The sequence below is a fragment of the Dipodomys ordii genome, unplaced genomic scaffold (assembly GCF_000151885.1).
Source record: "Dipodomys ordii isolate 6190 unplaced genomic scaffold, Dord_2.0 Scaffold107, whole genome shotgun sequence".
NCBI classification, from domain to species: Eukaryota; Metazoa; Chordata; class Mammalia; order Rodentia; family Heteromyidae; genus Dipodomys; species Dipodomys ordii.
The window spans coordinates 568282-590621 of NW_012267323.1; the positions used below are offsets into that span (position 1 = coordinate 568282).

Here is a 22340-nt window from a genome sequence, read left to right on the forward strand (position 1 = left end):
TGGCATGTGTTTAGTAAAGTACAAGATTTCCTACAAAATTTCTCAAAAGCTTAATTTGGCATAAATATCACGTTTTTTGATCATTCAAGGAATCTCGATTTTTAAGGATATACATGTATATATGTATGTGTAAATACATCCATCCATTCATGTAGCTAGCTAACTAAGCATCTATTAATCATCTAGTATCTGCCCATCTATCTACGATCTATGTGTGTATGCTTTAGTCTATCTATGATCATATATGTGTATGCATCTATCTACCCATCTATGCATCTATCTATCTGTGTGTGTGTGTGTCTGTCTTATCTATCTGTGTGTGTGTGTGTGTCTGTCTGTCTGTCTGTCTGTCTTTCTGTCATCTGTCTACTTATGCAATCAGTTCTTGGAGCTCCAAGGTTGGGCCTTGTGGTTGGTAGACCTCGGCTGTGACTTGGTACCTGCTGTCTGCCACCATTTACCAACTGCAATGGGAGGCCATTTTGGGGGACCTCCAATGGGTCTTGATGATTTCTCCCATAAGGAGAACCATTCTTAATAACCTCTCAGGTATCATGTCAGGATTGTTGCATCCCTGTCAGAAAGCTAGGGCATAAGAAAAGGCAAGCTTTGTAGCTCATAATGATGACAGGAATACCCAGATGCCATTTTGGGTTCTTTGGAAAGAACCCCGTGGGCTAGCAGGAGGGACAGGCCTTGGTTTATCACTCCAGATGACAGCTGGAGAGCCATGATGTGTCTCCTTTCTCTCCTCACAGTGGTGTCCAGCGTGACTCCCAGTAGTAAGAACAGACCATGAGGAATAGCTGGAAATATGTTGTGAGATATCACAGGATAAGCTCAAATAGAAGATCAAAAGGTAGAAGAGATTACCTGCAGACTGGGTGTGCAGTCTGCTCTTTTAGAAGTCATAGGGCAAAAAAACAACTTCTGGAAGAGATGAAACACAGGCATGTGAGACTAGATGAATTTCCCAGATTAATTAGAAGCAGTGCCCAAGGTTTCCTGGAAAAAAATACACACTTTGAAACCAAACGGTCGCCGACATTTATGTAAATAGGTGTCCAAATTCTTCTCCAGAAATGCCTAAAGTCTTTTTTTTTTTTTGGTTTGGTTTTTGTTATTTTACATTAAGCCAAGGAAGCTTTCCTTTGCCGAACACAAGTACCATCTTGTCTTGAGGGGAAGTTGGTTCAAGAGTAGTTTGTTCATTTGCCACGAAGTCCCAGTGGGGAGCCTGCTTTGAATCCATTTGTGTCAGGAAAGAGGACATTCAGACGCACGGGTATGGAAACAGTGCTATTTTATATCCTTCCTTGTCTTTGTTCTAACAACAAGATGGGATGTCAATATTTTTTTTTCTCACATCCTGGAAGGGTTTGAAGATGAAGCCCTTCCCTTCCTGCTCTCAAGAAGAGAAGCCAGCTTTGTAGACAGAGAAAGTGAGGACGGGAGACACTTTTTCCGGGAGACGGGGGTAGTGGGGGCGGTGGAGGGGTGGTGGTGGTGGTGGTGGTGGTTTGAAGCTGAATGAAGCTAAAATCAATGTTTTTGTTTGTTTGTTTGTTTGTTTGAATGCTAGTTTAGTCCAGTTCAGGCCAGACTTGGCTCAAAGAGAAGCATTGGCCAGACTGAGAAAGAAAGGTGGGAAGACCAGCTCCCCTTGGATTTGGCTTCCTGTGTCTGCTGTGGTTTCCTGAGAGCAGACACACCTTCCTCCCAGAGCCGTTCCCATAGATGTAGGCATAGCTTTTCTTAATCTTACCTAGGGCAGCTCTACTCAGAGCCAAATCCTTCTACAGACAATAGAGACTGGCAAAGAAGGGCACTGGAGAGAAAGGAGGAACTCAAACTTGTCAGGAGTCTGACACCAGTCTCCACTGCGGTCCCCCTCTCTCAGGCAAGGTCCCTGGCCTAGCTCTCTAAAGAATGAAAGAACGAGGCCAGGGTGATGGAAATCTGTATGTTTCTTTTCTTTTTGTCAGTCATGGGGCTTGAACTCTGGGCCTAGGCACTGCCCCTCAGCAATTCAGCTCAAAGCAAGCACCCTACCACTTGAGCTGCAGCACCACTTCCAGTTTTCTGGTGGTTCATTGGAGATTAGAGTCTCACAGACTTTTCTGCCCAGGCTGGCTTTGAACCATGATCCTCAGATCTCAGCCTCCTGAATAGCTAAGATGACAGGCATGAGCCACCAGTGCCCGGCTTCCTGTGAATACTTCCAAAGATGCCTTTTGGAATTCTGCTGTGAATGTACTTTGACCCCAGGGCTGGCTATGTTAAATATCTTTTAAAAAATGTTTTTTAATTGTTATAAATATACAGAGGGGTTAGAGTTACGTAAGTCAGGTAAAGAGTACATTCCTTTGGGACGGTATCACCCCCTTTATTTTGAATATCTGAACGTTATCTGGTACAGGCATTCTTCCTGCATGGAACATATTTGATTTCCTGAATCACTTCTTGATAGAGATGTCTCCTGATAGGGCATCGGGCCACTGTTTGGACTTAAAGCCTCTCCCTGTAGAAGGCACAGGCAGAGCAGGCTGATTGGTTGAAGGAAGCCATCCATTCCAGGCCATATCAGATACTTGGCTTTGCTTCCTTCATCTTGTAGAAGGACAGAGAGACAGATTTCCTCTGAGGGGCACCCCAAGAGCCCAATCTGATTCCTCCTTCCCCCATTCAGCTTCCAAGATCTCTGGTAACACCAAGAGATTTCTTTGTCCCTGATGTATTAAAGGGTCTTCAGCTCCCATGACTTCCTATTGGTGAACTACCCGTCAGAACCGAGAATGAGCTATGAGTGGAGAAATCTTAAGAAGCAATAAGGGCTGGGAAGGTGGCTCAGTGGTAGCGTGCTTGCCTTACATGCCTGAGGCCCTGGGTTTGATTCCTCAGCACCACATAAGCAGAAAAATCCGGAAGTGGTGCTGTGGCTCCAGTGGTAGAGCACTGGCCTTGAGCTGAAGAGCTGAGGGACAGCACCCAGGCCCAGAGTTCAAGGCCCACAACTGATCCTCCCCCCTCCCCCCTGCAAATCGGCTTCATGTGAAATGACTGTGCTCAGCTGTAGGCTGTGGATATTCTCAGTGTGTTTTAAGGTAGGCTGGATGAAGTGATAACGTCTGGTACGTTAGCAGAATCAAATGTACTTTCAACTTAGGATCCTTTCCATTTCTGATGGGGTTTAATCAGAGTGAATCCCTATGGTAAATCAAGGAGCATTTGAATATATTCCTTGGCGTCTTTCTTTTTCTCCCTGGGAAAAAAGAAAAATGTGGAAAGCCAGAATCCTTCATTTGCTAGACTACGCCCTGGGAAATAAATTGGGTTTATTATTCAAGATAGCAGACAGAAGAGCTGGGTGTCGGTGGCTCACGCCTGTCATCCTAGCTACTTAGGAGGCTGAAATCTGAGGATCATGGTTCAAAGCCAGCCTGAGCAAGAAAGTCTGTGAGACTCTGATCTCCAAGGAACCACCAGAAAACCGGAAGTGGCACTGTGGCTTAGGGGTAGAGCACTCACCTTGAGACGAAGAGCTCAGGGACAGCGTCCAGGCCCTGAGTTCAAGACCCACAACTGACCAAAAAAAAAAAAAAAGATGAAGTGGCACTGTGGCCCAAGCAGTAGAGCGCTCACCTTGAGCTGAAGAGTTGAGGGACAGCACCCAGGCCCAGAGTTCAAGCACCACGATTAACAAAAAGAAAAAGAAAGAATAACAGAGCAGCTGTCACCCCAGGGAAGACATGGAACAGCCCTGTCCTCATCCATCACGGGAACTGTCAGCCGAGTGTGGGCGTTTGTGCCCAGGAGGGAATCCCTGCTTCTCTGCCAGCTTGCTCACCGGAGTGAATGATGTGATCATACAAATACTGACAGAACCGTTAGTTGTTGGGAAACGTAGAGAGAAGCAGAGATATGAGTTAAACCGAGCTGACTCCTCACTGATTAATAAAAAAGAAAGTCTGCACTCTAGAGTGACAAGTCAGGGAAAACTGTAGACTAAGCATTGGTGTTTTGAGATATGGGGGCGTGATCGGCAACAAAGATGGAAGTGGGAATCAGAGGTGGGTGTCTCCCTAAAACTGCGATACAGGGAGTGAGTTCAATCTGAGTACACGCTTTTCAAAAAAAAAATTTTTTTTTTGTCAGTCATGGGGCTTGAACTCTGGGCCTGGGCGCTGTCCCTCAGCTCAAGGCGAGCGCTCTACCACTGAGCCACAATGCCACTTCCTGTTTTCTGATCGTTCGTTGGAGATAGGAGGCTCGGACTTTCCTGCCCTGGCTGGCTTTGAACCGTGATCCTCAGATCTCAGCCTCCTGAGTAGCTAGGCTGACAGACGTGAGCCACCAGCACCCAGCTTGAGAACAGATCTTGATTCCCAGAGGCTGAAAAAGCTAAAACAAGCATTACTTACAGTATCCCTTCCCTCATCCAGAAAATCCAAAGTGGCCTTTGGCACATCTCTGAATGAAGCCTGCATCCTGGTGCGGTAGGAGAAAGGTTTCTCCTTCCCTCTCTCCCTCCCTTCCTCCCTCCCTCCCTTCCTTCCTTCCTTCCTTCCTTCCTTCCTTCCTTCCTTCCTTCCTTCCTTCCTTCTTTCCTTCCTTCCCTCCTCCTTCCTTCCCTCCTTCCTTCCTTCTTTTTCTTCCCCCTTCCTTTGATCCTTTTTAAAATTTACTTTTATTTCTCCCCTTTCATCTCTCCCTCCTTTTCCCTTTCTTTCTCCACCTTCCTTCCCTTTCCCTTCCCCTTCACTTCTCTTTCTTTCCTTTTATTCCCTTTCCTCTCTTCCTTCTCTTTCCTTCCTTTTTTTTTGGGTCGTGGTGAACCCTGGGCCTGGGTGCTGTCCCTCAGCTCTTCAGCTCAAGGCTAGCATGCTATCACTTGAGCCATAGCACCACTTCCGGCTTTTCTTTTTTCTGCTTATGTGGTGCTGAGGAATTGAACCCAGGGCCTCATGCATGCAAGCGCTCTACCACTGAGCCACCTTCCCAGCCCCTCTTTCCTTCTTTCTTTTTCTTCTTTCCTTCCTTTGATCCTTTGTTTTTATTTCTCCCTTTCCATCTTTCCCTCCTTTATCTCTTTCTTTCTCTCCTTCCTTTCTTCTCTTTCTTTCCCTTTCCATTTGCTTCTCCTTTCCTTTCCTTCCCTTCCCTTCCCTTCCCTTCCCTTTCCTTCTCTTTCCCTCCCTTCCTTCCTTTCCTTCCTCCTTCCTTCCTTCCCTCCCTTCTTTTCTTCTTTCCCTCCCTCCCTCCCTTCTTTCTTTCCTCCCTTCCCTCCCTCCTTTCCTTCTTGCCTTTGGAAGAATTGCTCCACTTGGATTGCCTTGACAGAGGCCTATCTGTGACAGCAGAGAGCCTCCACAGAGGGGTGGAACCTCTTATTCCCAAGCAGGAAGTCACCGGCTGTGGGCCTCACCACCCCCTCCCTCTCCTGCAGATTTTAATCCCTCCACACGTGGCGTGATCTCAGCAAAGTCACATCCTAGTGGTCATAGGAATCAGGTGAATTTTTTGTCGGGTTTTGCTTCCCTGAGTATGTGCGTGGAGGCGATCGGAGCCGGTGGACAGCAGTCAGTTATTAACCAGGCAATAACCCACAGGAATTGCGTTGGAGGAGTTCTGGGCCCAGGCCCCATGACCACGCAGAGATGACTGATGGACCGCTGGTTAGATCTTTGTTTCAGTGTCTAGTGTGGAGAAGAGACTTCTTGTCTCGCTGTGGCAATGAAAAGAAACCATGTCCCTTTGTCCTTCAGCCTGGGCTGTATGTAGGGGTGATGGGAGGATGTGTCCTTACAGTTTACCCTTTATGGTTGTTTTACTCATCTTTTATTTTATTTGTCAGTGGTGGGGCCTGAACTCTGGGCCTGGGCGCTGTCCCTGCACTCTTCAGCTCAAGGCAAGCACTCTACTACTTGAGCTACAGCGTCACTTCCGATTTTCTGGTGGTTTATTGGAGATAAGAGTTGCATGGACTTTTCCTGCTTGGGCTGGCTTTGAACCGTGATCCTCAGATCTCAGCCTCCTGAGTAGTGGGATGACAGGCGTGAGCCACTGGCGCCAAGCTGACAAATGCCATTTCTATGACTTGCAAATGTCATGACTTTATAAATTCTAAATGATGAAGGACAGCACAACCAGATGAGTGTGCAGTCTGGATAAATATTCTTTTTTCTTTTCTGCCAGTCCCAGGGCTTGAACTCAGGGCCTAGGGCGTTATCCCTGAGCTTCTTTTTTGCTCAAGGCTGGCCTTCTACCACTTGAACCACAGCGCCACTTCTGGCTTTTTCTGTGTTATGTGGTACTGAGGAATCGAACCCAGAGCTTCATGCATGCTAGGCGAGCACTCTACCACTGAGCCACCTACCCAGCGCCCCCACCCCTGATGGATTGGTATTCTTGAGCAGGGGTTACTGGTTAAGAATACAGGATTGAGCCATGTTACAAGCCTGGCTGCTGGTCCACGCCCCGGAAGACTCTGGGGCCTACTGTATGGAGACCTCACGACATTGTCATCTGTCCCCTCTGTCCCCCCACAGGTGTTTGTGTTCTGCCATGGTCTCCTGCAGCTCTCCCAGCTCCTCTACAGCGCCTACTTCAAGAGCAGCCTCACCACCATCGAGAAGCGCTTTGGGCTCTCCAGTTCTTCCTCGGGTCTCATCTCCAGCCTGAACGAGGTGAGCAGGAGACATTGGGCCATTAGACACCTGTGTGTCTCATCCTGACCCCATGGGATACAGAGAAGAGGGCCGGGTGTCCAGAGACCTCTTGGAAGAGACACAGAACGCACCTGCTAGATGTCCCATTGCCAGGTTTGACTTCGGTAGTGCCTCACACGTCCTCCTTATGCACGACACACAGCAAGGAAACAAATCACTGACGTGTGTGTGTCAGCATAGTCTTGCCCCGTGTCCCCTGGCATGTGTCACAAGTCTTCTTACCCTGCTGATTCTAGCCAACAGCTTCTGGATCTTTCTCAATGTAGCGTTCTAGGTTCCTCTGCTTAATCAACGCTAAAGCCAGCATCCAAGAGGAAACCTTCTTCCAAGCTCAGCCCAGATGGTCACCAAGTCTTTTTTTTTGGTTGGTCGTGGGGCTTGAATTCTGGGCCTGGGCGTTGTGCCTGAGTTCTTCAGCTCAAGGCCAGAGCGCTCTACCACTTGAGCCACGGCGCCACTTCTGGCTTTCTGGTGGTTGATTGGAGATGAGAGTCTCACGGACTTTCCTGCCCAGGCTGGCTTTGAACCGTGATTCTCAGATCTCAGCCTCCTGAGTAGCTAGGATGACAGGCATGAGCCACCGGCGCCCAGCGTAGTTGCCAAATCTTTGAGCTCCCAGGATACATTCTTGTTCCGATGGCTCAAGATAAAAATGTCAATCCAGGAACAACTGGCTGTTTTCAGAGGGCATGAAGTTGCTGGGCTGGGGCATCTGCATGTTCTGTTTAAGACAGGAGGGAGTGGTTGGGCGAAGAGGGGACATATTTCCCCCCATACTCTGGCCTAATCAAAATGAAAATAACACACACACACAGAGTTGTTGCACGCGGCTTATTGTTATTCTGACTGCCAATCCGGAGTCCTTGAGTTCTTTACTTAGGATCTCTGGGTCTCACTCGGCCCCTCGGCTCTCTCCACAGATCAGCAATGCCATCCTCATCATCTTCGTCAGCTACTTCGGCAGCAGAGTACACCGGCCGCGGCTGATTGGCATCGGGGGCCTGCTGCTAGCTGCAGGTGCCTTCGTTCTCACCCTTCCACACTTCCTCTCGGAGCCGTACCAGTACACTGCAGTCAGCACTGGTAAGTGATTCCCCCAAACCAAGCAACGAATACACAGCTCTGGTGTAGCCAGGCAGCAGCGGCTCACACCTGTCATCCCAGCTACTCAGGAGGATGAGATCTGAGGATCATGATTCAAAGCCTGGGCAGGAAAGTCCACATGAGACTCTGATCGCCAATGAACCACCAGAAAACCGGAAGTGGTGCTGTGGCTCAAGTGGTAGAGCGCTCGCCTTGAGCTGAAGAGCTCAGGGACAGCACCCAGGCCCAGAGTTCAAGCCCCACGACCACCACCACCAACAGCAAAAGTCAAGGGTGTAGAGTAGATCAAGTCTAAGAGATGAATTGGTTGGAATGATGGAGGCGATTCCTCTATAGGAATGGAGCGTTAATAGAGTGATCTCATGATGTAAGGTCCACTGGGTTGTGCTTCGGGAAGCCTCTCTCCTGCCTTCTCCGTATATCATCGGTGCCCTGGTCACTTCTCATAAGTGCACTGGGGTCTTGGATCTATTTGCATTTAAAAGCTGGGTCCTGCTTCATGGAGGTTGGGAAAGGTTGAAGACAGATCTGAGCTCACCCGCCCACCATTCTTCTCCTGTACCTCCTCTCTTCCATCTAGATAAAATGTCAAAACCAGTAGTGAAGGAGTCTGGAGCTGACCTCCTTCCTTCCCTCCCACCCCCATGCGTCAAGATGGGGCTTCATGCAATCAGGAAGGGAGTCTAGGGGGGCCCTGGGGACCAGGCCACAGCCCATTCACATCACCATGGCATGGTGGCTAGAGATGGAGCCTCGCTCTGCTCCTTAGCTAGTGGGATTGGATTCAGCTCCCCAGTGGGAAATGCCCTGTGATGGGTCTAACGTGAGCCTCAGTGCTCTTAGGGCCCAGATCATCTTGAAAGAGGACAGGAGGGGACCATGAAAAGGATATGCCTCTCAGGGTCCCCCCCCCAACTCCGCAGGGGAACAAATCAGCCGGGAGGAACGGACTGTTTTGTTTGGGCAAATTCTGATTGCCAACAATGGGACTGAGCAGTCACGCTTTGGAGCCACAGCTGGCATTGGAGCCACAGCTGGAAGTGCTCAGGGGTTGGGCTATCTTCAGGGCATCTTCCTGTTGCCAGGAGGTGGGGTGAAGAGGAAACTTTGGACCAGGAGCTGCATCTGGGGGGGGGTGGAAATCTCACTGGGCCCATCCATGGGGTCCCCACGTAGCGTGGGTGTGTGATAGGTGAATAGGTACAAAGAAACATACTCGTCCGTCTCACTGAGTGTGTGTGTATGGGAGGGAAAGACGGGCACGTGACTCCTATTTCGAATGTATTGTCTACGGGAAACAGCACATGATGCAAGCTTGTCAGGAACAAATGCATCTCGTGGAGTGGCCGCCCCCTGAAGAATGGGGGTGACTGAATGGCCCCCCCTGGAGCCTGGCAGTTGGGAGTTGAGATGCTCTTAGAGGGCCAGACTGGGAAAACCTCTGAGCCTCAGCTCCTCCCCGAGGATCTGTCTTATAGACCTCATAGCCTCACAGTTAATCTAAGGGTGGTTCTTTGTAGGCTGGTAGGGGCTGGTAGGGGGACAATGTATGTCTCTAATGACACTGGATACATGACTAAGTCTTTGGAATCCTTGATGAGGAAGCACCCTGCTACTTACTACTACTACTACTATTGTTATTATTATTATTTTGTCAGTTGTGGGGCTTGAACTCTGGGCCTGGGCGCTGTCCCTCAGCTCTTCAGCTCAAGGCGAGCGCTCTACCACTCAAGCCACAGCACCATTTCTGGCTTTTAATGTTTCTGTGGTGCTGAAGAATCAAACCCAGGGCTTCATGCATGCAAGGCAAGCACTTTACCACTGAACCACCTTTCCCAGCCCAAAGGGCCTCTCACTCTTGCTTGGCTTTTTCGCTCAAGGCTGGTATTCTACTACTCTTGAGCCACAGCTCCACTTCTGCCTCTTGGCTGGTTAATTGGAGATGAGAGTCTCATGGGTTTTCCTGCCCTAGGATAGCTTCAAACCACAATCCTCCCAGACGCCAGCCTTCCTAAACAGCTAGGGTTACAGGCATGAGCCACCGGTCCCCAAGGTAGCCTGATGATTTTGGTGTGACAGAGAAACCATACAACTATGGCTTTTCAGTTCTAGCTCAGCCATTCAAGTCTCCTTAGAGAGACTTAGCAACTTTACCTTTCAGAACATCTTTACCTGTGAAACAAGAACAGTAATCCCTTTCAGTGTGGTTTGAGAGCAGAATTAAAGTGGAAGAGTATAGGTAAAAAGTGCCTGGCTCAAGTTGGCAGTTAAGCAGATTGGTATTTGTCTACTTCTCGTGGCATTTGAAATCTGTTACTCATAAGTAACGGCTCCTACACTTATTATCATGGTGGACTGCTCACTTTCTCTCTGCTTGGAGCACAGCTATTCCAAAAACAAACATGGGAAAATTGAAGACTAACTATGCATCTTGGTAAATAAATAAAATAAATACTTTTAAAAAAATTAAAGAAGGGGTTGAACATTTATGGGAAGCATGGAGACCTTTAACAACTAATGGGTCATTTCTGAAAAAGGCCAGGCATGCAGACATTTATGGATGTTTAGATTTTTTTCCCCCTAAATGTCACCGGGGTCCAGAAATATGCCCTGGCACCTTGGTAGAAGAAACTTAAGATACCCAGCCAAAGCCTTGTCCGAACCCACATCTAGAAAGCGCACGGAGACTTTAGGAGATGGGAAAGCGGCCAGCCGACCCGAATCCAGTTCTCCCAAGAGATAACAGAAAAAGGTCTTTGGAAAGTAGTATCTGCTCGGAGGAGGTGTAAGCCAAGTCCAAGAGGAAAGTCTACCTTGCCAGACAATGGAGACGTCCGCCCTACAGGAAGCAACTCAGATCTTAAGCAGGAAAGGGGAGTGGAGATTGCATTTTTAAAAAAGCTTTTTTGAAAGAGCCCAGAAAAGAAAAGGAAGAGCCACTTTCTAGTTATTCATGAAGCTTCCAGTCACACACCCACTGTTCATCTATCCCAAGGCCATGTTCTGGGAAGAAGGGTGATGCGAAGTCACCAGAATAGGTTCCTCAGTGATTGTCCCCACTTCCTTCCTATGCACAGGGCCCCTAAGCGCCCAGAGTGGAATCCATACCCCCAGAACACGTGAGCCATGAATCCAGGGTCCTGACACCCAGCTGTGGCGTGAAATGGAGAACGTGAAGGGGCATGTGGCGTGTAGGGGACCGTGTGTGTGTGTGTGTGTGTGTGTGTGTGTGTGTGTGTGTGTGTGCGCGCGTGTGTGTATGTGTGATTTCTAGTTTGCAGGATGAGGGTGGTAGTAAGGTGCCTGGGTATGAAAAGGTGGAGGGGGAGATGGAGGTTGAATGGATAATGGAGGGGGGAGGGGGGACGTGTATATGGATCTGGGGGATGTGGATATTGGAGGTGTGGTGATACGCAAAAATGCAGATATGACAGAAAATCAGGGAAGGGTGTGTATGTGTGGGTAGGGTTGGGGACCCAAATGGTAGGGTGGTAGGTGGCTGGAGGGTACCCTCAACTGCCAGCCAGATCGGGGCGTACCTGCCAGGAAAGTATGTGTGTGTGTGTGTGTGTGTGTGTGTGTGTGTGTGTGTGTACACATATGAGTGTGTGTGTTGGGGGTGAGTGGATGGGCAGTCAGTGTGAGAATTACACAACTTGTCCAGTAGGGTATTATGAACCTGAAAAGGGATGAGAGAGAGAGAAGGAGAGACAGACAGACAGACAGAGATGGAAATCTCAAAAAACATATGGGTGTTATTAGTTCAATTGAAAGCGAAATAGCCATGAACAGATGAGCTAAGCAAGACCTAATGAGATTTGATGGTCCACATTTAAAAATTTTTGTTTTCTTTTTTCTTTTTTTTGTCGGTCATGGGGCTTGAACTCTGGGCCTGGGTGCTGTTCCTGCACTCTTCAGCTCAAGGCGAGCACTCTACTGCATGAGCTACTGCACCACTTCTAGTTTTCTAGTGGTTTATTGGAGATAAGAGTCTCATGGACTTTGCTGCCCAGGCTGGCTTTGAACCACGATCCTCAGATCTCAGCCTCCTAAGTAGCTAGGATGACAGGTGTGAGCCACTGGCATCCCGCTAAAAAAATTTTTTTTTAATGCATGGCATGAGAAATAAACAGGAAAATGAGATAGAAAATGGGTGGCTACTAGGCTGGGTTGCAGACAGGGCAGACTTAAGGAGCAGCAAAGACTCTGAAGATGGCAGAGCCAGTGGTTTCCATGACAATGGGATGATGGGTAGATTTCCCCCAAGGGCTACCGGCCCGGCCACAGCTAACCTGTGAGTAAGTTGATCCCCTCAGGTTCCTCTAATGTCTCCCTTTGTAGACAAGTGTGAGACGGATTCTCTAGACCTAAAACCATGACCCTCGTTTCTCCACTGGTCCAGTGAGGACCAGAGAGAACATGGTTCCCTTCCCTGTGTCTGGCCCTATGAGTATGTCCAGTTGTGTTCTTCATTCAAGAATGAGGATGAGGGTTGGGAAGGGGGCTCAGTGGTAGAGTGCTTGCTTCACATGCCTGAGGCCCTGGGTTCGATTCTTCAGCACCGCATAAGCAGAAAAAGCTGGAAGTGGCACTGTGGCTCAAGTGGTAGAGCGCTCGCCTTGAGCTGAAGAGCTGAGGGACAGCACCCAGACCCAGAGTTCAGGCCCCACGAGCAACAACAACCACAAAAAAAAATCAAATGGCTCACCTACGCTGCCACCCTCCCTGTGTGGGAGCGCTCATGGCTCACACCTGTAATCTTAACTACGCAGGAGGATCTCAGTTCAAAGCCAGCCAGAGCAGGAAAATCCATGAGACTCTTATCTCCAAGGGGCCTGCAAAAAGCCGGAGATGGACCAGTGGTTTAAGTGGTAGAGCAAAAAAGCTAATAACAGTGTTGAGGCCCTGAAGTTAAGCCATGTAGCGTGACATAGATGTTGGTTTTTATATCATCATGAAGACATTTACTCCTTTTTCTAATTTTATTTTATTTTCTGCTGGTCCTGGGTCTTGAATTTTGGGCCTGGGTGCTGTCCCTAAGCTCCTTTGGTTCAAGGATAGCACTCTGCCCCTTGAGCCCCTTGTGACTAATTGGAGGTAAGAGTCTCACAGACTTTCCTGCCCAGGCTGTCTTTGAAGCACTATCCATACATCTCAGCCTCCTGAGTAGCTAGGATTATAGACGTGAACCACCCATGACCGGCTTGTTTCTATATATGTTGGGAATATTCAAAAATCCCATTTTGAAAACTATTCAGTGGTTGTCAACCATAGCTACCTTATTCTATGCATTAAAAAAAAAATTTTTTTGTCGGTCATGGGCCTGAACTCTGGGCCTGGGCGCTGTCCCTCAGCTCTTCAACTCAAGGCTAGCACTCTACCACTTGAGCCACAGCGCCACTTTCAGCTTTTTCTGTTTCTGTGGTGCTGAGGAATCGAACCCAGGGCCTCATGCAGGCGAGGCAGGCACTCTACCACTGAGCCACCTTCCCAGCCCGCTCTATGTTATTTTTAATGGTCATATATTTAGTTCTATTTCATCATCATCATCCTATTTTTAATTGTCATGCAGATATTGCAAGGCATTATTCTATGATGGAAGTCAGGAGACTGAACTTTTCAGAGGCTCCTGACTGCCAAACAATAGAATTGAGATTCTACTGTACATTTCTTCTGCGTTCCTACCATGGGACAGTCAACTCTGACTTTTTTTTTTTCTCTGCTAGAGTAGAAGATGATATTGTCCTAGTTGCCCAAGAGGAAACTCAGCATGCCTTTGCTCATAGGAGAAAAAGTGTTTTGCAAAAGTAGCTTGGAGTGGAAGATGGATGCCTGATTACAGGGGGTGTTATGAATGAACAGGGTCTTAGATGGGTCGCTTCTGATTTGCCAACCATTTAAATGACAAGCAACTGAGAGCTCAGATTGTGAGTGAGTTCAGAACGGCTTGTTCCAGGCCTGCTGATGGGTGTTGCCAGAGTTTCGGGAAGCACGGTCGCAAGGAGCCGAATTAGAAGGATGAGGAAATAGGTCCTTCACTCTTGGAGGAGGATTCGAGATTTGTGCTGATACCCCAGGGGTTTTGGCACTTTGGCCATGCTTCTGAAGATCTTTCCAGAAACACCCCAGTCTGTCTCTACTGTTTTCATAGAGGGCTGCTTGAGGGCTGCATTTGCTAACCTCCTTCTTCTAATACCCTCTCTGTGCATGAGCTCTTTAAAGTGAGATCCTCAGGAATCATGACTCCAAGGTGGCTCATGACTGCCCTGTTTCCTGTTTCCTGGCAGAATTCCCTCTTGACAAAATGACAGGCAGGGGCTGGGAACGTGGCTTAGTAGTAGAGTGCTTGCCTAGCATGCCTGAAGCCCTAGGTTCAATTCCTCAGTACCACATACACAGGAAAAGCCAGAAGTGATGCTCAAGTGGTAGAGCATTAATCTTGAGCAAAAGAAGCTCAGGAACAGTGCCCAGGCCCTGAGTTCAAGCCCCAGGACTGGCAAAAAAAAAAAAAGATAGGCAAAGGGACTTGGTCTCTTCTAGGTCCTTCTTTCTTTCTCTACCCCCAGCTCCAAACCTTTGGACAGACGCTGCTGCTTCTTCTTCTTCTTCTTCTGTCAGTCATGGGGCCTGAACTCTGGACCTGGGCGGTGTCCCTCGGCTCTTCAGCTCAAGGCGAGCGCTCTACCACTTGAGCCACAGCGCCACTTCCTGCTTTTTCTGCTTATGTGGTGCTGAGGAATCGAACCCAGGGCCTCAGGCATGTGAGGCAAGCACTCTACCACTGAGCCACCTTCCCAGCCCAGGGCAGACGCTTCTTATTCAGCTCATGATGGTCTCCCAATGGCTGTGTAGCCCGGTCTACTCCATCTCTCTGGGTCCCTACCCTAGGGCAGCAGAACTTCCTGAACAAGTCTCCTGTACTTTCAAACAGACTTGAGAAGGTCCAGAAATGAGACCCGAACATTCTGCATATTTAAATTGTGGATTGAGTCAGAGGGTTGGCTCCCATGCTGTTGGGGTTGGGACTAGAGTAAACTGGGAAGAGGCAGGGAAGGTCCTGGCCTGTTTCTAGTTAGTACCATAACCCTGTGAAAACTGGCAAACCAAGCCTCTGCTGTCCTCAGGGGGGAAAAAGAATCAGCTCTTGATGTCGTTGAACCTTCCAGAAGCCTGCCTGGGGAGCAGATGAGAAACAGGCTGACTCTGGTTCATGAAGAACCTTCTTCTGAGCCCTTAAAAGCTGGTGATGGTGGCTCAGGGTGTTGCTTGGTGGTAGTTGGCCTTTCTTGGCTGCCTTTCTTGGTGGGGAGATGGGAGTGAGAAATTTGGGGAGATGAGATGCTTTGGGTAAGTCTCCAGGTATAGGATTTAAGAAATCCTATGCTGGGCCGGGTGCCGGTGGCTCAAGCCTATCATCCTAACTACTCAGGAGGCTGAGAGCTGAAGATCGCGGTTCAAAGCCAGCCCGGGCAGGAAAGTCCGTGAGACTCTGATCTCCAATAAAACACTCAGAAAACCAGAAATGGCGCTGGGACTTAAGTGGTAGAGCGCTTGCCTTGAGCTGAAGAGCTGAGGGACAGCGCCCAGGCCCAGAGTTCAAGCCCTACAACACACACACACACACACACACACACACACACACACGCACACACACACACACACACACACACACATCTTATGCTTGGTGGAAAGCTAAAAGAGGAAGTAAGGAGTAAGGAGTAGGATCCAGATATCCAAGCTCACCAGTTCTATGGACAGAGGCCGTCCACTGTCAATGTTCCTAATTAAAAGCCTGTCCGTAGGGCTGGTCTTGTACGAGGTCATTTCTTCCCAACTCTTCCTTCTTTCTGTCTCCAGCATTCATGTATACCTGCCTCTTATTTTCAAGAGAGGATCCTAATTGTCTTCCGTTCTAGAAGACTTTGATCCATGGGGTTGTATTTTAAAACCGCTGTCCCTTTTTTCACAAACTTCAGAGTTTAATCACGGATGGGCTTAGGTCCATTCAGATCTGGCATGAAGAAAAGCCGGTTCTTGGAGTGTTCTCGAATCCATGTGGGAAGCAGAAACAGGCCAAGAGAAACGAGCGAACTTGGATGGAATTGGAGCCAACTGATTACTATTTTATTTTATTTTTTTGAAGTTCACATTTTTTAATAAAAACAGTTTCTGACATGTAATCTGACATTTTTTGAAAGTTAATAATAGTTAAGGGGGCCCTAGAGGGTTGCCTTCTGGGCATTGCATGAGGTCAGACTTCATGAGGATTTTTGTGGCATTGTTGTAGCATGCCACATGCACGGTGAAGATTTAATAAGACAGTCCACATTTTTGTGATCTTTGATGACCATTAAATGTCCCCCCCCCACACACACAAAAAATGCTTTTGCCACCCATGCCAGCAACCATGTCCTAATAAATGTGAATTCAGTTAAATAATGAGGACTAGCGAAATCAAAGGGAAAGCGAAGGAAGGGGGTAACATTGTCCAGAAAGAATTGTACTTGTTACCTGACTTGTGGAACAGTAACCCTTCTGCTGCTAAAATCAATTAAATTATATTTTAGGGCTGGGAAGGTGGCTCAGTGGTAGAGTGCTTGCCTTGAAAACCTGAGGCCCTGGGTTCAATTACTCAGCACCACATAGGCAGAAAAAACCAGAAGTGGCCCGTGGCTCAAGTGGTAGAGTGCTCACCTTGAGCTGAAGAGCTGAGGGACAGCGCCCAAGCCCAGAGTTCAAGCCCCACGACCGACAAAAATAAAGTTTTATTATTTTTTTTAATTTTATGTGCAGAGGGGTTACAGCTCTCTATATAAGGCAATGAGTACTTTTTTTTTTTTTTTGTCAGTCGTGGGGCTTGAACTCTAAGCCTGGGCGCTGTCCCTCAGTTCAAGGTGAGCGCTCTACCGTTTGAGCCACAGTGCCACTTCTGGTTTTCTGGTGGTTTATTGGAGATGAGAGTCTCACGGACTTTCCTGCCCGGGGCTGGCTTTGAACCATGATCCTCAGATCTCAGCCTCTTGAGTAGCTAGGATGACGGGTGTGAGCCACCAGCGCCTGACGTGAGTACATTTGTTGTTGAACATTGTTACCTCCTCCCTTGTTTTTCTCCAACTTAAACTATATTTTTTTTTAAAAAAATCAGAGACTAGCATTTTATTTTGCCAGAGGAGTTACACACACACACACACACACACACACACAACCATTCTCCTACAACAGCTACAACTGTGTCTCATACACACCCCCTACAATCTCACCACCACCCAGCAGCACCAACAGTTCTGGTGAAAACTCCCCTCCTTCCACACAGCCCTTGACAACTGCTATTAGTTGCTGAGCATTTTCACTGCCCTAGCCCCCACCCTCTTCCTCACTCTGGAATTTTCCTTCCGTGCAATCAAGTCCCTTTCTAGGATGTCTGGGAAGGGGGCTCAGTGGTAGAGCGCTTGCCTCGCATGCATGAAGCCCTGGGTTCGATTCCTTAGCACCACCTACACAGAAAAAGCCAGAAGTGGCGCTGTGGCACCACTATTCTATTTGCCTTGAGTAAATAGAAGCTCAGGGACAGCGCCCAGGCACTGGCCAAAAAAAAAAGAATTATAGATGAGATGAGACATAAAGACATCCTGTATGCTCACAATTCTCCAATGTATTCTGTGTGGCCCGCAGGTAGAGGACAGGCAGGGTGTGTGTGTGTGTGTGTGTGTGTGTGTGTGTGTGTGTGTGTGTGGAGGGCGCAGGGGTAGAGGTGGAAGCCCTTCGTCGGGCCTTCCCTTTCCCAGAAGCAGGGGGAGGGGGGCGAGGGGGTGGGAAGGACCATGATTGGAGGCCGACTGCCTGGTGGTGACAGAGGCTCCTGTGGTTACAGGGAACCGCAGCCACCTCCAGGAGGAGCTCTGTCAGAAGCATCGGCCAAATCTACCCCCCAGCAGGTGCCACAGTGCCACACAGGACACCCAGAAGGAGATGGGCAGCATGTGGGGTCTGATGGTAGTAGCCCAGCTGCTGGCTGGCATCGGGACGGTGCCCATCCAGCCATTTGGGATTTCTTACGTAGATGACTTCGCAGAACCCACCAACTCTCCCCTGTACATCTGTGAGTCGTGGGTTTGTAGAGGGTGATGGGGAAAGTAGGGGCGGGGATGGGGGGGGGAGGAAGAGATGGGGGGGTTGGTGCTGGTGTGGTGGTGCTTGCTGAGGTCCTTGGGGGTACGGACATGAAGTCTGATGCTCTTTGTCTTACTGAACAGACCTGGTGGTGAATGGTGGGCTGTGTTAACTGCCCAGCCTCTGTAGCTGACTTCAGGCTTCCAGCTACCTGTGACCCACGGGGTAGAGCCAAGCATAGCAATGTACCATGAAGCTGAAGGTTTACTTAAGCTAATACACATGCCCAGCTAATGTAGATCTTAGACAACAGCTGCTACTCCTGGTACAGACCCTGAGCACATATCTTCTCTAAGGGGGCAGGTTGGCCCTTAAAACACGGACCCACAAAGAAAGAGCAGATGGCCGTTGGAATGCCAGAATCCGTTTCCCCCTGGACCATTTGACGGCTCAGCTCACTCAGACACCACACCCGCAGACTCACCCCATAACTTCCTGCTAGGGTCACCAAGCTCTATATACCCAAGGGAGGTTTCACCCATCAATGTACCACACCCTGAGCTGGCATTTCTCCCCAGGCTAGCAGGTTTAACTGGTAGGTCTCTGGAGGAGAAGTAGGTTTTAATCCCTATATGTTGGCGAATTGTGAGTGGTTCTGGCCTTGTCTGTGGGAAATGCCACAGGCACCAGCTTGTTAGTACCAGGGGACCAGGGGTGACATCTCAGGGATTTCCCCCTCATCTTGGAAAGTCTAAGATGCTGAACTGTCTCAGTCATTCTCAAACTCCCTTCCCCTTGTTTCCATGTCTAGCCATCTTATTTGCCATCGCCGTCTTTGGACCAGCTTTTGGGTACCTGCTAGGGTCTGTCATGCTGCAGATCTTCGTAGACTATGGCCGGGTAAACACAGGTAGGTGTGTACAGGACATACATCCCATCGCCAGATCCAGGGAGCATAAGCCTGTTTCCCACTCAGTCAACCCGCAGCTTGGGATTCAGGTTGTCACCTCATTTCCTGGCTTACTCACTCCTGCAAGGCCCTCAGATTACTGAAAGCAGGGAGTCTGTGCCTCCCTGCATGCCCCCCCCCCGCCTGCCCCACCAACTTCTTCACTGCTTCCCAGGCTTTAGATCTCTTGGTGAATGAGTCAGAGAATCAGGAAAAATAATTTTCTACTTTGTTGCTGATTTAGGGAAAATAAATCAGAGTTCTTTTTTATTGTGTGGGGGCGGGGGGAGGATGTCATAGCATGGGGAGAAAGAATGCTACATAAAATATAGCTGTAGAGCTGGGCACTGGTGTCTGTCATCCTGGCTACTCAGGGGGCTGAGATCTGAGGATCGAGGTTCAAAAGCTAGCCTGGGCAGGAAAGTCCATGAGTCTCTTATCTCCAATAAACCACCAGAAAACCAGAAGTGGCACTGTGACTCAAGTGGTAGAGCGCTTGCCTTGAGCTAAAGAGCTGAGGGACAGTGCCCAGGCCCAGAGTTCAAGCCCCACAACCCCCCCCCCACACACACACAAAGATATATCTAGGATTATACTTCTTATCCAGGCATAACCTATAACCATGTGGGCCTCATATTGGGCTGCCTGTATTTAATCCCAGAGCTACCTCTTGCTAGTGACATTAGCCATGTAACTTCTTTTTTTTTTTTTTTTGGTCAATGGGTGAGGCTTGATCTCAGGGCCTGGGTGTTGTTCCTGAGCTCTTTTGCTCAAGGCTTGTACTGTACTCCTCTGAGCCACAGAGCCACTTCTGGTTTTCTGGTGGTTAATTGGAGATAAGAGTTTCACTGACTTTCCAGCCCTGGGCTGGCTTTGAACCATGATCCTCAGATCTCAGCCTCCTGAGTAGCTAGGGTTACAGGCATAACCCACCAGCACCGGTATAACTTCAACTTTCTGTGATTAAGTTTCCTCACCTGGGCCCAGTGATAGTAAAATACTGTTGCTGTGAGGATCAGACCAGATTGAAAAGAAAGGAATAGAGAGGAAAGGAACAGTGGCAAGCCAGGAGACGTTTGTTCCTTGAGATCAAGCCATCTTTGCCTTCTTGCTGGTACTCTATGAGTTGGTTCCTGATTCTTTGGCTACCCAAATTGATCATCAACTGAACTTCTGGTCTACCTGATATAGCACCCAAGGGTACTTATCATTGTGACTGGGAACTGTTCTGCCACCTTCTTCTTCTGTCTGTGCCCATGTAGATTGTTTGCATGGGGGAACAAAATGGCAGGCTTCTAGCTAGGTGAGAGGGAAAAGCCTATCCCAAGGTTGCTATTAATGACTGTTTCCTTAGACCCCTAGGGATTATCGGGGCCCATCTTTTGTATGGATCAGTACAGTTGTGAATTAGTAAAGTTCAGTGGTTAAGAGTATAGGCTGGACAATAGATGAGTGGATCCAAAAAAATGTGGTACCTAGGTACAATGAAATTTTCCGTCACCATTAGAAAAAATAAAATAATGTGCAGGGAAATGGATTGAACTAGAACAAATCATGTTAAGTGAGGTAAACCGAGATCAGAGAGACAAACAGTGCATATTCTCCCTGATATATGGAAGTCAGATCTTAAAACGGCACTGGGATTGGACAAGTTGCATAGACTTCTAGATGCTCACATACAGTGAGACCAAAAGAGAGTAGTCTTAGGAGAGAATCACAAAAGTACAATACACACACACACACACACATATGCATATATATTATATACATATGTATAACATATTATATATTATATAATATATAATATATATGTGTGTGTAATATATATATATATATATATATATATATATATATGATAGTATACATACTGAAAGGAACTCCAAAGATATGGAAACAAAGGACTTCTTTCCTTAATTCATTGTTTTCTTTTTCTGATTCTGTATTCCTTACCTCCTATGTGGTATATTCATGCGCACATCTGTAGGAAGGTGGGGGGAGGGCACAGAATCAGAGGGAAAAGGGTGGAAAAAGTGCAGCAGTGGAGAGCACTGGACATGGAGGAAAGTGAACTATGCAACTCATCGATGGAGACGGGAAGAGAGGGAATGGGAGAGAATGAGGGAACAGATGAAACTATGCAACAGGAAACATACTTATTCCCAACATATGGTGTGTATCACCTCTAAAACAATAATAAAGTAAATTAGAAATAAAAAAAAGAGTGTGGGTTGGGTTACTAGGAAGGCAGGTTTGAAATTTTTTGGACAAGAGCCTCAACCTCTCAACCTTAATCATGGACAAGAGCCTCAACCTCTCAAATGCTCAGTTTCCCGATTGGTTAGGGGCGGAGAGATGTCATTCCCACTTTACAAATGTGCTAGGAGAAAACGATAGGATGAAAGTAAGATCTGAACAGTAGGATCGGTCTGTACCTTGGTAAACCCTCTGGAGAGACCATGGCTGCCACTGTTATTTGTGCCAGGAGCTGCGACCTTATGACCTCCTAATTCTGAGGATTCCTGTACTGTGGCCTTGGCTCTTTGGAAAGACTAGAATGGCCTGGAGAAGAAACGTTGTCCTGATCAAGGTCCTAGCTCATAGCTTGCGTTGTCTCTATTATGGGAAGAAAGCTAATTAATCACCCTCTGGCCAGGCGCTGGTGGCTCATGCCTAGGATCCTAGCTCATCAGGAGGCTGAGATCTGAGGATCGCAGTTCAAAGCCAGCCAGAAAAGTCCCTGTGAGATTCTTATCTGCAATGAACCACCAGAAAACCACAAGTGGCACTGTGGCTCAAAGTGGTAGGGTGCTATAGCCTTGAGCAGAAAAGCTCAGGGACAGCTCCCAGGCCCTGAGTTCAGACCCCATGACTGACAAAAACAAAAAGCAGGAAACACCCCCCCCCCCCGAATGGTTTCCCTTCCCCATACAGTGAGCTCATGTGTACATTCAACACTTGTCTTCTTTGGTTTCTCTGCAGCTACAGTGAACTTGAGCCCTGGTGACCCTCGGTGGATTGGAGCCTGGTGGTTGGGCCTGCTCATTTCTTCAGGCTTCCTGGTTCTCACCTCTTTCCCCTTCTTTTTCTTCCCTAGAGCAATGCCCAGAGAGGCAGAGGTAAGTTTCTGACAGTCCATGACTCTACTGACAGGAGCCAGAAAAGAGAGGCATGTGGACTGGAGGTGTTGCTCAAGTGGTAGAGTGCTTACTTAGCATGCCTGAGGCCTGAGGAAGGAGAGGAAAGGAAGGAAGGAAGGAAGGAAGGAAGGAAGGAAGGAAGGAAGGAAGGAAAAAGGAAGGAAAGAATTGAATCAATAAATCCAGGTGCTGGTAGCTCATGCCTCTAATTCTAGATATTCAGGAGGCTAAAGATCTAAGGATCAGGGCTGGGAAGGTGGCTCAGTGGTAGAGCGCTTGCCTTGCATGCATGAGGCCCTGGGTTCGATTCCT

At 48.2% G+C, this 22340-nt stretch overlaps 1 protein-coding gene and 1 non-coding gene across 2 annotated transcripts in view; both read left to right on the forward strand.

Annotated features, from left to right (window-relative positions):
- The first annotated feature begins 5657 nt into the window (after positions 1 to 5657).
- Slco2a1 (solute carrier organic anion transporter family, member 2A1) overlaps positions 5658 to 22340 on the forward strand; it is a 32554-nt gene continuing 15871 nt past the window's right edge. The window contains 6 exon segments of the mRNA XM_013028031.1: positions 5658 to 5675; positions 6549 to 6686; positions 7649 to 7811; positions 17704 to 17931; positions 18754 to 18852; positions 21871 to 22074. Coding sequence (XP_012883485.1) covers positions 5658 to 5675; positions 6549 to 6686; positions 7649 to 7811; positions 17704 to 17931; positions 18754 to 18852; positions 21871 to 22074 — 850 coding nt within the window.
- Trnaa-ugc lies at positions 22279 to 22340 on the forward strand. The gene has a single exon. It is a non-coding gene; the product is annotated as a tRNA-Ala (tRNA).